The following is a 15178-nucleotide window of genomic DNA, read 5'->3' as shown; positions in this document are numbered from 1 at the left end:
TAAATTTTTTTATTAATTTCTTTTCAGTGTAACAGAATTCATTGTTTATGTGCCACACCCAGTGCCGCATGCAATCGTGCCCTCCAAAACACCCACCACCTGACACCCCCAGCCTTCCACGCCCGCCCCTTTAAAACCGTCAGATTGTTTTTCAGAGTCCATAGTCTCTCATGGTTCATCTCCCCTTTCAATTTCCTTCAACTCCCTTCTCCTCTTGAGAGTCAATTATCATATGGTTTCACTTATTTGTGGAGCATAACAACATGGAGGACATAATAGTGTTATTTTAAGTTCACATTTCATAAGCTGTATATGATTCCTACAGTAATGTCTCTTGTTTAACTTGAACATTATAAATAATATTTGACTAATTTCAGATGCAACTGGAGTTGGAAAAAAACATAACTAGAGAAGTAAAGGAAGGTATGTTGCCAAATTTCTGAATTAAGATGGTCATTGATTTCTGAAATAAACTATGAATGGTAAATGGCATTGATTTCCATTGTTTGGATAATAGGTCCTATGTTAAAATTTTTAATATATATCTAATAAAAATGTAAAACATAAACATAATGAGAAATATACTTATTCCTCATTTAGTCATTGTGTTTCAGACTTTTAAAAAAAAAAAAATCTCCAAATGCCTATTTATCTGTTATTTCAAGCTATAATCTTCCTTCACTTCTGCCATCCCTCTGGAACTGTCCACCTGAATATGTGGGCTTTCTCAAATCCTTGTTTCTGCTAATGATATACCCCCCCCCCAAAAAAAAAGCAGTCTTGTCTTAAGTAATAGTTAAGCAATTATAGTTCAAATAGCTGTCACTTGACAGGTGACATTTAAATCTTCAGTCATTGATTTTGTCATTGATTTACCTTTTGCCACTGGGTAAAATTCCAAGCTCCATACATGGAATAAAAACACCCCAATCAGTCTGGTTCTTGCCAGATTTTTCAGCCTTCTCTATCGCTAACGTTTACCCTACTCTGCTGCTTTGCTCTCGCACCTCTTCAGCATTGACTTGCAATTCCACAAGTGTTCTTCCTCACTCTCTGTGTATGTTCTTTGTATATGCGTCTTCCCTCTACCTGGCACACTTCTTCCCTGTCCTTCAGGTATCAGCTTACATATCCCTCCACCAAAAAGCAGACAATATTGATAGAAAACTAGGATTTTCCTTCTGTGTGTTCTTATGTTCAACTCTGAAAGTTGCCTGTTTGATTTTTCAGTCTGTCCTATATGATTGTTCACGGGTGGGCTCTGTTATCATCTTGTAATGAGAAAAACAGAAGCTCTGATATTTATCCACAATAGCAATTACCTCAGTGGGCAACTGTGAGCAAAATATATTTAAAAGTTATCTTGTATTTTATATTGTAGTTTTATTAGATATTTTTCATTCTTCATAATACTCATAAGGCTTCAACTTTGTTTTTTTTTTTTTTTACTAACTTTTAGTTAAGAATGAAGTATTGTAGATAAAGACTGTAATTCTTTTTCTTTTCAGCTCTTGCTGAAATTGAATCAGGCTCATCTGGTGGGGCCACCTCTTTGGAATCTACTTTTGAAGGACATATAAATTGTGATGATGTACAGAAATCATACAGAGAATACTCAGAGTTTCTGAAGAAAAAGTATAGCATCTGAAAGATGAATAGTAAAAATTTATTTACTGGATGTTTATACAACATTTTAATTGTTTCCTATTAAATGGATGATATGCAAAAAATATTTATTAAAGAAAAATATTTCTGGATCATGTGTGTAATGAAAGTTTATATAATATTTTAAGCTATGTTTCTTGGCAGCTAATTGACTTTTAAGGAGATTTTTTATGTGGAAATCAGCATTATGGGTTTTACATGCTTTAGGCTGCCCAAATACCAGCTTTCTAAACAGCACCCAACCAACCAAGTTTCATGAATACTTCAGTAATGTTAATTGGTAACTTTTTGGTATTTTCCTATTTTTATTTCTACATATGAACCTAGAGATTTAGATAGACATTATTTTGATATATTGCTGCTAAGTTTATTGTCAATGTTTGCATGTATTCTAATTTTTATAGTGCCATAAAACCTATGTATAATTTTAGTTTTAAATACTGATTCTGGGGCATCTGGGTGGCTCAGTGGGTTGGGCCTCTGCCTTCAGCTCAGATCATGGTTTCATGATCCTGGGATCGAGCCCCACATCAGGTGCTCTGCTTAGCGGGGAGCCTGCTTCCATCTCTCTCTCCATCTAACTCTCTGCCTACTTGTGATCTCTCTCTCTCTGTGTCAAATAAATGAATAAAATTTTTAAAAAATAAAATAAATAGATATATAAATAAATAAATACTGATGCATAGCTCTTCCCTTCCCTCATGGTGAAATAAGATTTGCGTAAGGCTTTTCACCTTTTCTGTTTATTTACTTTTTGAGAACAGTTTTAAAATTAGAAGAAAAAAATAACTTTTACCCCAGAACCACTTGCAAGACAATTGTTAAATTATGCCTGATTCCCATAGCATTTATATCCTACAAGTCAGTACATCCCACATAACTACTGTACAACCTTGACAATCAGACAGTTAATTCTAATACAGTTGGCCCTTGAATAATGCAGGGGTTAAGGACACTGACCCTTTGCAGTCAGAAATATGTGAATAACTTTTGACTCCCCAAGCGCTTGAGTACTAATAATCTTCTGTTGACCAGAATGCTTACTTGTACAAAAACAATTAATTAGACTTTGTTTTGTATGTTATATATATTCCATACTATATTTTTACAATAAAGTAAGCTAGGGAAAAGAAAATGTTATTAAAATCATAAGGAAGAGGGGGCGCCTGGGTGGCTCAGTGGGTTAAAGCCTCTGCCTTCAACTCAGGTCATGATTCCAGGGTCCTGGGATGGAGCCCCACATTGGGCTCTCTGATCAGCAGGGAGCCTGCTTCCTCCTCTCTCTCTCTCTGCCTGCCTCTCTGCCTACTTGTGATCTCTGTCTGTCAAACAAGTAAATAAATAAATAAATAAATAAATAAATAAATAAATATCTTTTAAAAAATCATAAGAGAAAATACACGTACAGTCCTGTCATGCATTTATTGAAAAAATCTGCATATAAGTGCACCCATTCAAACCGTGTCAACTATACATTTTTTTTAAAGATTTTATTTATTTATTTGACAGAGAGAGAGAGAGACTTGTGAGAGCACAAGTAGGCAGAGTGGCAGGCAGAGGGAGATGGAGAAGCAAGCTCCCTGCTGAAAACAGAGACTGATACAGAACACCATCCCAGGACCTTGGGATCATGACGTGAGCCCAGGGCAGTTGCTTAACCGACTGAGCCACCTAAGCACCCTATACATTCTATCATTTAATCATTTAGTCCTCATGCTCTTTTTAAGTTTTGTCACTTGTCTGTAATACCCTTTACAGCAAGAAAGTTCCTGTTCAGAGCCATGTATTTAATTCAGATGTTGTGTCTCTTAGTCTCTTTCAATTTTGAACAGTTCCTTAGTCAGTCTTTCCTGGATTTTCATGACTTTTAATCTTTTGAAGAGTTAATTCCAGTAATGTAGAATGTCTTTCAGTGCAGGTTTTTCTTATGTTTCCTTATGATAAAATTCAGATCAGAGATGCCCGGGTGGCTTAGGCCATGATCCCAGGGTTCTGGGATCTAGTCTTGCATTGGGCTTCTAACTCATTGGGGAACCTGCTTCTCCCTCTGCCTGCTGCTGCCCATGCTTGTGTTTTCTCTCTCATAATACTGAGTTTTCCAAACACGATTTTAATTAACTCTCAATGTTTAAAAAATTTCTTATAAAGGTCTTGCAGATATTTTTTAGATTTATTCCAGTTATTTGATACTTTTGATCCTACTATAAATATTATTTTAAAAAAATCAACTTCATTTCCTGTTGCTAGGTTATAGAAATAAAATTATTTTGCATATTGAACTTAGATTCACCTATCTTGCTAAACTATCTTATTATATTGCTTCTCACAGTTCTGGAGGCTGGGAAGTCCAAATTCAAGGCACTGGCAGATTCAGTGTCCAGTGAGGGCCTACTTCCTGGTTCATGGATGGTGGTCTTCCTCCTGTTTCTTCGTACTACACAGGGCCATGGGAGCTCTCTCAGGACTCCTTTATGAGGGCACTAATCCCATTCATGAGGGTTCCACCTTCATGAGTAATCACTTCCCAAAGTCTCCACCTCCAAATACAATTATATTGAACACTAAAATTTAACACACTAATTTGGGAGCCAGGGGGACAGAAATATCCAGTCTATAGCAAGGCTGTTCCTTGTTCTTTGCCAGGTAGACCTCTCCAATATGGCTTTTTACTTCATAAGGCCAGTAAGAAGAATTTCCCTGCAGAGAGGGCTCAGTCATCTTTTAAGGATTTCACCTGCTTCAATCAGGCTTACATAGAATAATCCCTTTTTGATGAACTCAAAATTAACAATTATATCTGCAAGATTCCTTTACAGTTGCCATGTTCTAATGGCTAGAGTATAGTCACAGATCTTGGCTACACTTAAGGGAAAAGGATTATAAAAGGTGGGAACACCAAAGAGCATTTATTATGGGGTCACCTAGGGTCTTTATTTTATAATTATATTAACAGATCCCTTATACTACTAGTTTTCTAAGTTTTATCATGGAAAAATGTTGAGTGAATGAACGTTTATTTTGCATATATTGAGATAATTTTTTTAATAATTTGTCAGTGTGATGAATACGTTATGTGCTCGTGTTAAACCAACCTTGCATTTCTCAGGTAAACTGAATTAAGTTGTGATTTCATTCATTTGTTTCATATGCTAATGTTTGATATGCTAATATCTTAGTGAGGATTTTCTCCTGTCCATGGATAATGTTAATACAAGGAATTTTGAATATATTTAACTCAATTTACTTGGCTTTAAACTTATGTGTATTGTTGCTTTGTGTTTTCTGTCTTGTATCTTTAAAAAATAATCGACATTTTTATAACTTTCATATGATACTCTCAATGTTCATTTAAATTGAACTATATATTTAACTTTTTTCCTCTCTTCTTACATCTCAGAATTTCTATTTGGGATTATTTTTCTTCTGTTTGTTTATGTACATATTTCAAAATTTTCATGAGTGAGAACTGCCAGGTAATGAACCTCTATTTAAAAAATGTCTTTATTGGGCACCTGGATGGCTCAGTTGATAAAATGACTGGCTTTGCCTCAGGTCATGATACCAGGGTCCTGGGATGGAGCCCCACTTCAGGCTCACTGCTCAGCCTGGAGTCTTCTTCCACTCTGTCTACCCCTCCCCACCACTTGTGCTCCCTCTTTCACTCCTTTTCTCTCACTCTCTTACAAAAGAAAAAAAAAATTTTAAAAATAAGTAAATGTCTTTATTTCCTCTTCCTCTTGATATACATTTTCACTGCATAGAAAATGCTAGGTGAATAGTTATTTTCTTTGATCATACAGAAAATGTCATTCCATTGCCCTTTGTCTTTCATAATTGCTCTTTAGAAATCAGGTGTCTACCTGTTTCCCCTTTGAACATAATCTGTTCCCCACTCTGTTCCTTTTCCCCACAATTTTTGGTTACTTTAAAGATTTTACTCCTGCGGGGGCAACCCCCCTTTTTTTGTTTACTGCAAGTATACTCGTATGTGTCTAGATGTGGATGTCTTATTATTTATCTTAATAATGTTCCATACTTAGAATTGCATTTACAAAAGCTCCAAAAACCATGATATACCTAGGAATATGCCTAACCACAGAGGCAAAGGATCTGTACTCTAGAAACTACAGAATACTTATGAAGGAAATTGAGGAGATGAAATCATATCCCATACTCATGGATTGGAAGAATAATCATCCTTAAAATGTCTATGCTGCCCAGAGCACAAGTTACACTTTCAATACAATCCTATCAAAATACCACAGATATTTTTCCCGAGCTAAAACAAATAATTCTAAAATCTGTGTGGAACCAGAAAAGACCCCAAAGAGCCAAAGGAATGTTAAAAAAGAAAACCAAAACTGAGGCATCACAATGCCTGACTGCAGGCTATATTACAGAGCCACAGTCATCAAGACAGTATGGTATTGGCACAAAAATGGATGCAGAGATCAATGGAACAGAATAGAGAGCCAAGAAATGGACTCTCTGGTCAACTAATCTTCTACAAAGCAAGACATAACATCCAATGGAAAAAAAGATAGTTTCTTCAATAAATGGTGCTGGGACTACTCTACAACCACATGTAGAAGAATGAAACTAGACCATTCTCTTACACCATATGCAAATATAAACTGGATGAAAGACCTCAACATGAGAGGAATCCATCAAAATCCTAGAGGAGAACAGTGCCTCTTCGACATTGGCCACAACTTCCTTCAAGATGCCTCTCTAAAGGTAGGGGAAACAGAAGCAAAATGAACTTTTGGGACGTACATCAAGATAAGTTTTTGTGACCGTAGTCATTGCTGCAATAAACATTGGGGTACAGATAGCCAAGATGCCCTTCAACGGATGAATGGATAAGGAAGATGTGGTACATATACACAATGGAGTATTATGCCTCCATCAGAAAGGATGAATACCCAACTTTTGTAGCAACATGGACGGGACTGGAAGAAATTATGCTGAGTGAAATAAGTCAAGCAGAGAGAGTCAAGTATCATATGGTCTCACTTATTTGTGGAGCATAACAAAGAACATGGAGGACATGGGGAGATGGAGAGGAGAGGGAGTTGAGGGAAACTGGAAAGGGAGATGAACCATGAGAGACTATGGACTCTGAAAAACAACCAGAGGGTTTTGAAGGGGCGGGGGGGGGGGTGGGAGGTTGAGGAACCAGGTGGTGGGTAATAGGGAGGGCACGTACTGCATGGAGCACTGGGTGTGATGCCAAAACAATGAACACTGTTATGCTGTAAATAAACAAATAAACGAATTTAAAAAAAAAGATAAGTTTTTGCACAGCAAAGGAAACAGTCAAAAAAACTAAAAGGCAATCCATGGAAAAGGAGAAGATATTTGCAAATGACATTTTGGATAAAGGGCTGATATCCTAGATCTATAAAGAACTTCTCAAATTCAACACCCAAAAAACAAACAATCCAGTCAAGAAATGGGCAGAAGACATGAACAGACACTTCTGCAAAGAAGACATCCAAATGGCTAACAGACACATGAAAAAATATTCAACTTCACTAGCCATCAGGGAAATTCAAATCAAAACGACAATGAGATGCCACCTCACACCGCTTAGAATGGCCAGAATTAACAAGATAGGAAACAAGTGTTGGTGAGGTTGTGGAGAAAGGGGAATCCTCTTGTGCTGTTGGTGGAAATGCAAGCTGGTACAGCCACTCTGGAAAACAGTGTGGAGGTTCCTCAAGATGTTAAAAGTAGAGTTACCCTATGACCCAGCAATTGCACTACTAGGTCTTTACCCCAAAGATAAGGATGTAGTAAAAAGAAGGGGCACAGCACCCCAATGTTCATAGCTGCAATGTCCATAATAGCCAAACAGTCGAAAGGACAGAGGTGCCCTTCAACAGATGAGTGGATAAAGAAGATGTGGTTTATATATACAATGGAATATTACTCAGCCATCAGAAAGGATGAATACCCACCATTGCATTGACATGGATGGAACTGGAGGGGATTGTGCTAAGTGAAATCAGTCAGGCAGAGAAAGACAATTACCATATGGTTTCACTCATATGTGGAACATAAAGAATAGAGTTGAAAACCACAGGGAAGGGAGGGAAAATGGAATGGGATGAAATCGGAGAGGGAGACAAACCATGGGAGACTCTGGACTCCGGGAAACAAGGGAGTAACTGGGTGGTGGTATTAAGGCAGACATGTGTTGGGATGAGCACTGGGTGTTATGTGCAACTAATAAATCATTGAACACTTCATCAAAAACTTATGATGTACTATATCCTGTCTAACAACATAAATTTCATTTGGCTTTTTGAATCTATGATTTGGTGTCTCAAAACATATTTAGACTTTCTTATCTAAACTTCATATCTCTTAACCTCTTTTGCATGTTTCGTTGGTTGTTTTTTTGGTGTGTCTCCTTATACTCTCAATTATTTCTTCTATTTTCCTAGTTAATTGTCACCTCTGCCGTATCCAATCTGCTGTCTGACCTAGCTATAGGAATTTAAATTGGGGTAATTGCATTTTAAAATACATTTTCTTTGGGTCTTTAAAAATCTATTAAAATAGTTTTTCATTATTTGAGAATATGGTTTTTTTTTTTAATTCATTAACAGGGTTTTCTTTTTTTTTTAAGATTTTATATATTTATTTGACAGAGACAGTGAGAGAGGGAACACAAGCAGGGGGAGTGGGAGAAGGAGAAGAGGGCTCCCCGTAGTATGGGGAGCCTGATGTGGGACTTGGTCCCAGGACCCTGGAATCATGACCTGAGCTGAAGGCAGATGCTCAATGACTGAGTCACCCAGGCGCCTGAGGATCTGTTTTTAAGAAGAAATAAAAGTTAAGGTTAGGGACCACTAATCAGACAATGGGAATGACTACATTTTTGTTCTTTTTTAAAAATTTTTAACTGTAAAATGTACAATGTGAATGCCAGACAAACACCCCACTAAAAAGGAGAACTACAGGCCAGTGTCTCTGATGAACATGACTAGCAAATCAAATTGAATAATACGTTAAAAGAAGTATTCACCATGATCAAGTGGGTTTTATTCCTGTGTTGCAGGAGTGGTTCAATATTCACAGATAAATGTGATACACCATATTAATAAAAGGATAAGAACCATATGATCCTCTAAATGGAGACATAAAAAACACTTGACAAAATACAGCATCTGTTCTCGATAAAAACCCTCAACGAAGTAGAAATAGATGGAACATACCACAATGTCATAAAAATCATATAAGAAAGACCCATAGGTAATATCATCCTGAATTGGTAAAAACAGAGCTTTCCCCCTATGGTCAGGAACAAGATGGATATCCACTCTCACCATTACTATTTAACATAGTACTGTCAGTCTTAGCCTCAGTAATCAGAAAACAAAAAGAAATAAAATGCATCCAAATTGTCAAGGAAGAAATCAAGCTTTCACTATCTGAAGATGACCCTATGTAGAAAACTGAAAGACCCCACCAGAAAAAATTGTTAGAACTAATACATGAATTCAGCAAAGTCACAGGACATAAAATCAATATACAGAAATCTGTTGTATTTCTATACACCAATAATGAATCAGCAGAAAAAGAAATCAAGGAAGTGATACGGTTTGCAATTGCATAAAACATAATTAGATACTTGGGAATAAACCTAAACAAAGAGGTAAAAGGTCTGTATTCAGAAAACTACAGAACACTTATGAAAGAAATTGAAGAAGACGAAAAGAATTGGAAAACCGTTCCATGCTCATGGATTGGAACAAATGTTGTTAAAATCTCTATGCTACCAAAAGCAATCTACAGATTTAACACAATCCCTATCAAAATACCACCTGTGTTTTTCACAGAACTAGAACAAACAATCGTAAAATGCATATGAAACCACCAAAGACCTTGAGTAGCCAAAGCCCTCCTGAACAAGGAAAAGCAAAGCTGGAGGCATCATGATTCTGGATATCAAGCTGTATTACAGCACTGTAGTCATCAAACCATATACTACTGGCACAAAAACAGATATGTAGATAATTTAACAGAAGAGAAAACCTGGAAATGGATCCACAACTATGTGGTCAACTAAGCTTCAATAATGCAGGAAAGAATATCCAATGGATATTCAAGAAATGGTTTGGAAAAACTGGACAACAACATGCAGAAGAATGAAACTGGACCATTTTCTTACACCATACATAAAAATTAATTCAAAATGGTTGAAGGACTGAAATGTGAAATAGGAAACCATCAAACTCCTGGAGGAGAACATAAGCAGGAACCTCTTTGACCTTGGCCAGAGCAGCTTCTTACTAGACACATCACCAGAGGCAAGGTAAACAAAACCAAAAATGAACTATTGGGACTTCATCAAGATAAAAAGCTTGTGCACAGTGAAGGAAACAACAAAACTAAAAGGCATCCTATGGAATGGGAGAAGATATTTGCAAATGGCATATCTGGTAAAGGGTTAGTATCCAAAATCTATAAGGAACTTACCAAACTCAACACCCAGGAATCAAATATTCCAGTTAAGAAATGGGAGGAAGATATGAATAGACACCTTTACAAAGAAAACATCCAGATGGCTAAAAGACACGTGAAAAGATATTCAACATCCTTCATCATCAGGGAAATGCGAATCAAAACCACCATGAGATACCACCTCATGCCTGACAGAATGGCTAAAATTAACAACGGACAAAATAATAGGTGTTGGCAAGGATATGGAGAAAGGGGAACCCCCTTTAACTTTTGGTGGGAATGAAAACTGGTGCAGCTACCCTGGAACAGTATGGAGTTTCCTCAGAATGTTAAAAATAAAACTACCCTATGATCCAGCAATTGTATTATTTGTTATTTACCCAATGGATACAAAACTACAGATTCAAAGAGGTGTAGTTCCCCTGATGTTTATAGCAGCTTTATCAACAATAGTCAAACTATGGAAAGAACCCAAATGTCCATCGACTGATGAATGGATAGAGAAGATGTAGTATATATGTACAATGGAATATTACTCAGCCATTAAAAAGAATAAAATCTTACCTGCTGCACAGATGTGGATGGAACTAGAATGTATTATGCTAAGCAAAATAAGTCAGTCAGAAAAAGACAAATACCATATGATTTCACTCATATGTGGAATTTAGGAAACAAAACAGATGAACATATGGGAGGGGAAAGAAGAGAGGGAACCAAACCATAAGAGACTCTATTTTTTTAAAAGATTTTATTTATTTATTTGAGAGAAAGAGAGACAGAGCATGAGCAGGGGGAGGAGGCAGAGGGACAAGGAGAAGTAGACTCCCCACTGGGCAAGGAGCCCAATGTGGGGCTCCATCCCAGGACCCTGAGATCATGACTGGAGCCAAAGGCAGGTGCTTAACCGACTGAGCCACCCAAGTGCACCTCAAACCATAAGAGACTCTTAACTATAGAGAACAAACACAGTGGTGATGGAGGGAGGTGCATAGGGGATGGGCTAGATGGATGGTGGGTATTAAAGAGAGCATTTGTTGTGGTGAGCACTGGGTGTTTTATATAAGTGATAAATCACTGAATTCTACTCCTGAAATCAATAGTCCACTGTATGTTAACTAACTAGAATTCAAACAAAAACTCTAAAAAAAATGTGCAGTGTGACAGGTTGATATATGTATACATTGTGAAAGGATTCTCACAATCTAGTTAATTAATGCATTCTGCTCCCCACATATTTATTTATTTAGTGCAGTTTTAGTTTCTTAGCAAATTTCAATTATACAACACAGAATTATCAACTATAGCCACCATGTTACACATTAGATCTTCAAACCATATTCATGTCATAACTAAAAGCTTACGTCCTTCTCTCAACCTCCACACATTTTCCCACTCTCCAACCTCGACAACCACCATTCTGCTCTGTTTATATGAGTTCAACTTAAAAACAAACAAACAAACTTTTGTAGGTTCCACATATACATGGCATCATGCAGTATTTATCTTTCTCTTGCTTGCTTTATTTAGCATAATGCTTCCCAAGTCTATTCATGTTCTTGCAAATGGTAGGATTTCCTTACTTCAAAGGCTAATTTCCATTCATATATATATATATATATATATATATATATACACACACACACACACACACACATATTTACTTTATCCATTCATCCATCAATGAAAACAGGCTTTTTCCTGTACCTTAGCTCTTGTGAATGCTGCTGTGAATATAGGAAGATAGATATCTTTTTGAGATAATTTAATTTTCTTTGGATACATATACCAGAAGTGGGACTCATGGATCCTATGGTAGTTCTATTTTTTTTTCCATTTTATTAATTTTTTCAGCATAACAGTATTCATTCTTTTTGCACAATACCCAGTGCTCCATGCAAAACGTGCCCTCCCCATTACCCACCACCTGCTCCCCCAACCTCCCACCCCTGACCCTTCAAAACCCTCAGGTTGTTTTTCAGAGTCCATAGTCTCTTATGGTTCGCCTCCCCTCCCCAATGTCCATAGCCCGCTCCCCTTCTCCCAATCCCACCTCCCCCCAGCAACCCCCATTTTGTTTTGTGAGATTAAGAGTCATTTATGGTTTGTCTCCCTCCCAATCCCATCTTCTTTCATTTATTCTTCTCCTATCCCCCTACCCCCCCATGTTGCTTCTCCATGTCCTCATATCAGGGAGATCATATGATAGTTGTCTTTCTCTGATTGACTTATTTCACTAAGCATGATACGCTCTAGTTCCATCCACGTCGTCGCAAATGGCAAGATTTCATTTCTTTTGATGGCTGCATAGTATTCCATTGTGCATATATACCACATCTTCTTGATCCATTCATCTGTTGATGGACATCTAGGTTCTTTCCATAGCTTGGCTATTGTAGACATTGCTGCTATAAACATTCGGGTACACGTGCCCCTTCGGATCACTATGTTTGTATCTTTAGGGTAAATACCCAGTAGTGCAATTGCTGGGTCATAGGGTAGTTCTATTTTCAACATTTTGAGGAACCTCCATGCTGTTTTCCAGAGTGGTTGCACCAGCTTACATTCCCACCAACAGTGTAGGAGGGTTCCCCTTTCTCCACATCCTGGCCGACCTTGGTCATTTCTTGACTCGTTAATTTTAGCCATTCTGACTGGTGTGAGGTGGTATCTCATTGTGGTTTTGATTTGTATTTCCCTGATACTGAGTGATTAAAAAAAAAAAAAGAATTGATAAGATGAGTTGGTTGAAAAAAAAAGAGGAAAGAATGTGAGCAGGCTGGAGACTGAAACAAAGCCATGCCCTAGATTTAAGGTATATTTTGATTTGTTAGAAGAAACTGTATCCCAGAAGAAAGAAAAGCCTATATGTATACAAAAAGTAAGGTTAAATACAATGAAGGTCTAGAGTATAACAATGAAAATTTAAAATGATTATTAAAAAAGGTATTGATAAGATAAAATAGTTTAAAAAGGTTAAAATAGAAAAGAGGAAAAATTTTAAAAACTGAATGAGAAAAAAATAAAGTTAAAAATATTTAACTTTGAAAGACTGAAGAATCATGGGGAAAAAGCCATGAATTCTCTGTGTTGCCTTCCCCTAGCTCTGGAGTTCTGCAGTTCTCACTGATCTGTATACTTGGTCTTGGCTGGATATTCTTGCTGATCTTCTGGGGGAGGGGCCTGTAGCTGTGATTCTCAAATGTCTTTGCCCGAGGCGGAATTGCCCTGCCTTTGCCAGAGGCCAGGATAAGTAATCTGCACAGTTATGGTCTCAGGAGATCTTGTTCCCTGAGTGCTTTCTGTAGAGCTTTGGAGGATGGGAATAATGATGCCAGTCTCCCAATCTCTAGCTGAAGGAGCCAAGAGCTCAGGGTCCCACTCCTCAGTGTGCCCTGAGAGAAAAGCAGTCAATCGCTCCCATCTCCCTGGTCTCCAGCCACACTCAAAGTTCACCTAGCCTGTGTCCAAGCATTTCTATCCCTGGTGCAGGGCTCTGTTTGAAGTCTCCAATCCCAGCAAATTCCTGCCATGCTGTTCCTCCTGGAAGAGGAAGGTGAGTCTCCCAGAATCAGTCACTTGTGGGGTCCCTGCTCTTTGAGATCATTGTTTAAGGTAACCCCGAGCTGAGAGCCCCCTCCTCGGCTCCATCTCTGCTGCCAGCTTCCCTGCTCCGAAACCTGGGAGCTCTGCCACACTCAGACACTCCTGGTCTTTCTGTGAGCACACTGTTCCTGCGAGGGCTCTAACCCCTGCTTAGCCTCTGGAGTGACGTCCCTCAGTGGAGCTGACTTCTGAAAGTTCTGATTTTGTGCTCTGTTGCTCCACCTCTTACTGGGAGTCAACCCCTCCCCCCACAGTCTATCTTCCTGTATATCGCCTCGGATTCACTTCTCCATACATCTTACCTTCCACAAAGTGGTTGCTCTTCTATTCCTAGAATTGCTGCTCTTCTCTTTGATCTCCTGTTGAGTCTGGAGGTGTTCAGAATGGTTTGATAACTATCTAGCTGAACTCTTGGGACCTGATGATATTTAGGTCTCCTCCTCCGCTGCCATCTTGCTCCTTCTCCCTCTATATGCCCTTATACTCTCTAGTTTTAACCATGTTTGTTCTTTTTTTTATGGCTGAAAAATATTCCATTTTATATATACCACATCTTCTTTATCCATTCCTCTATCAATGGTCATTTGGTTTGGTTCCGTATCTTGGCTATTGTTAAGTAATTCTGCAGTAAATATAGGCGTGCATGGATCCCTTTGAATTAGTGTTTTTGTAATCTTTGGTTAAAAACTCAGTAGTGCAAAAACAAAAACAAGAACAACCCCCACTGCCCCGCCCCCCAAAAAAAGCCCCAGTAGCACAATTACTAGATTGTAGGGTATTTCTGTTTTTAACTTTTTGAGGAACCTCCATAGTGTGTTCCACAGTGGCTGTAATAGTTTGCATTCCCACCACCAACATTGCAAGAGTTCCTTTTTTCCCACATCCTCACCACTCCTGATATCTGGTGTTTTTTTAGCCATTCTGACAGGTATGTGGTGATACCTCATTGTAGTTTTGACTTGCATTTCCCTGATGATATATGATAATGAGCATCTTTTCAAATGTGTGTGTTGACCATCTGTAAGTCTTTGGAAAAATGTCTGGGTCTTCTACACATTTTAAAATTGGATTATTCATTTTGTGTGTGTTCAGCTTTGTAAGTTCTTTGTAGATTTTGGATTCTAACCCTTTATTAGGTATGTCAATCCTTTATCAGGTGTGTTATTTGTAAATTTCTCCTATTCCATAGTTTACCATTTAGTTTTGTTCATTGTTTCTGTCACTGCACAGATGCTTTTTATTTTCTTTTATTTTTCTTTTATTTCTTTAAATTTATTTATTTATTTTTTCAGCATAACAGTATTCATTGTTTTTGCACAACACCCAGTGGTCCATGCAATATGTGCCCTCCCTATTACACACCACCTGGTTCCCCCAACCTCCCACCCCTGCCTCTTCAAAACCCTCAGGTTGTTTTTCAGAGGCCATAGTCTCT

The 15178-nt window shown here is 37.9% G+C and overlaps 1 protein-coding gene across 1 annotated transcript in view; it reads left to right on the top strand.

The window, feature by feature from the left end:
• LOC123946521 (ankyrin repeat domain-containing protein 26-like) overlaps nucleotides 1–1648 on the top strand; it is a 180633-nt gene extending 178985 nt beyond the window's left edge. The window contains 2 exon segments of the mRNA XM_046011883.1: nucleotides 378–423; nucleotides 1509–1648. Coding sequence (XP_045867839.1) covers nucleotides 378–423; nucleotides 1509–1648 — 186 coding nt within the window.
• Nucleotides 1649–15178: the final 13530 nt, after the last annotated feature.

Source organism: Meles meles, chromosome 7 (assembly GCF_922984935.1).
Source record: "Meles meles chromosome 7, mMelMel3.1 paternal haplotype, whole genome shotgun sequence".
In the NCBI taxonomy this organism is placed as follows: Eukaryota; Metazoa; Chordata; class Mammalia; order Carnivora; family Mustelidae; genus Meles; species Meles meles.
Note: the sequence above shows the minus strand (reverse complement) of the source record. Positions and strands in the feature narration are given on the sequence as shown.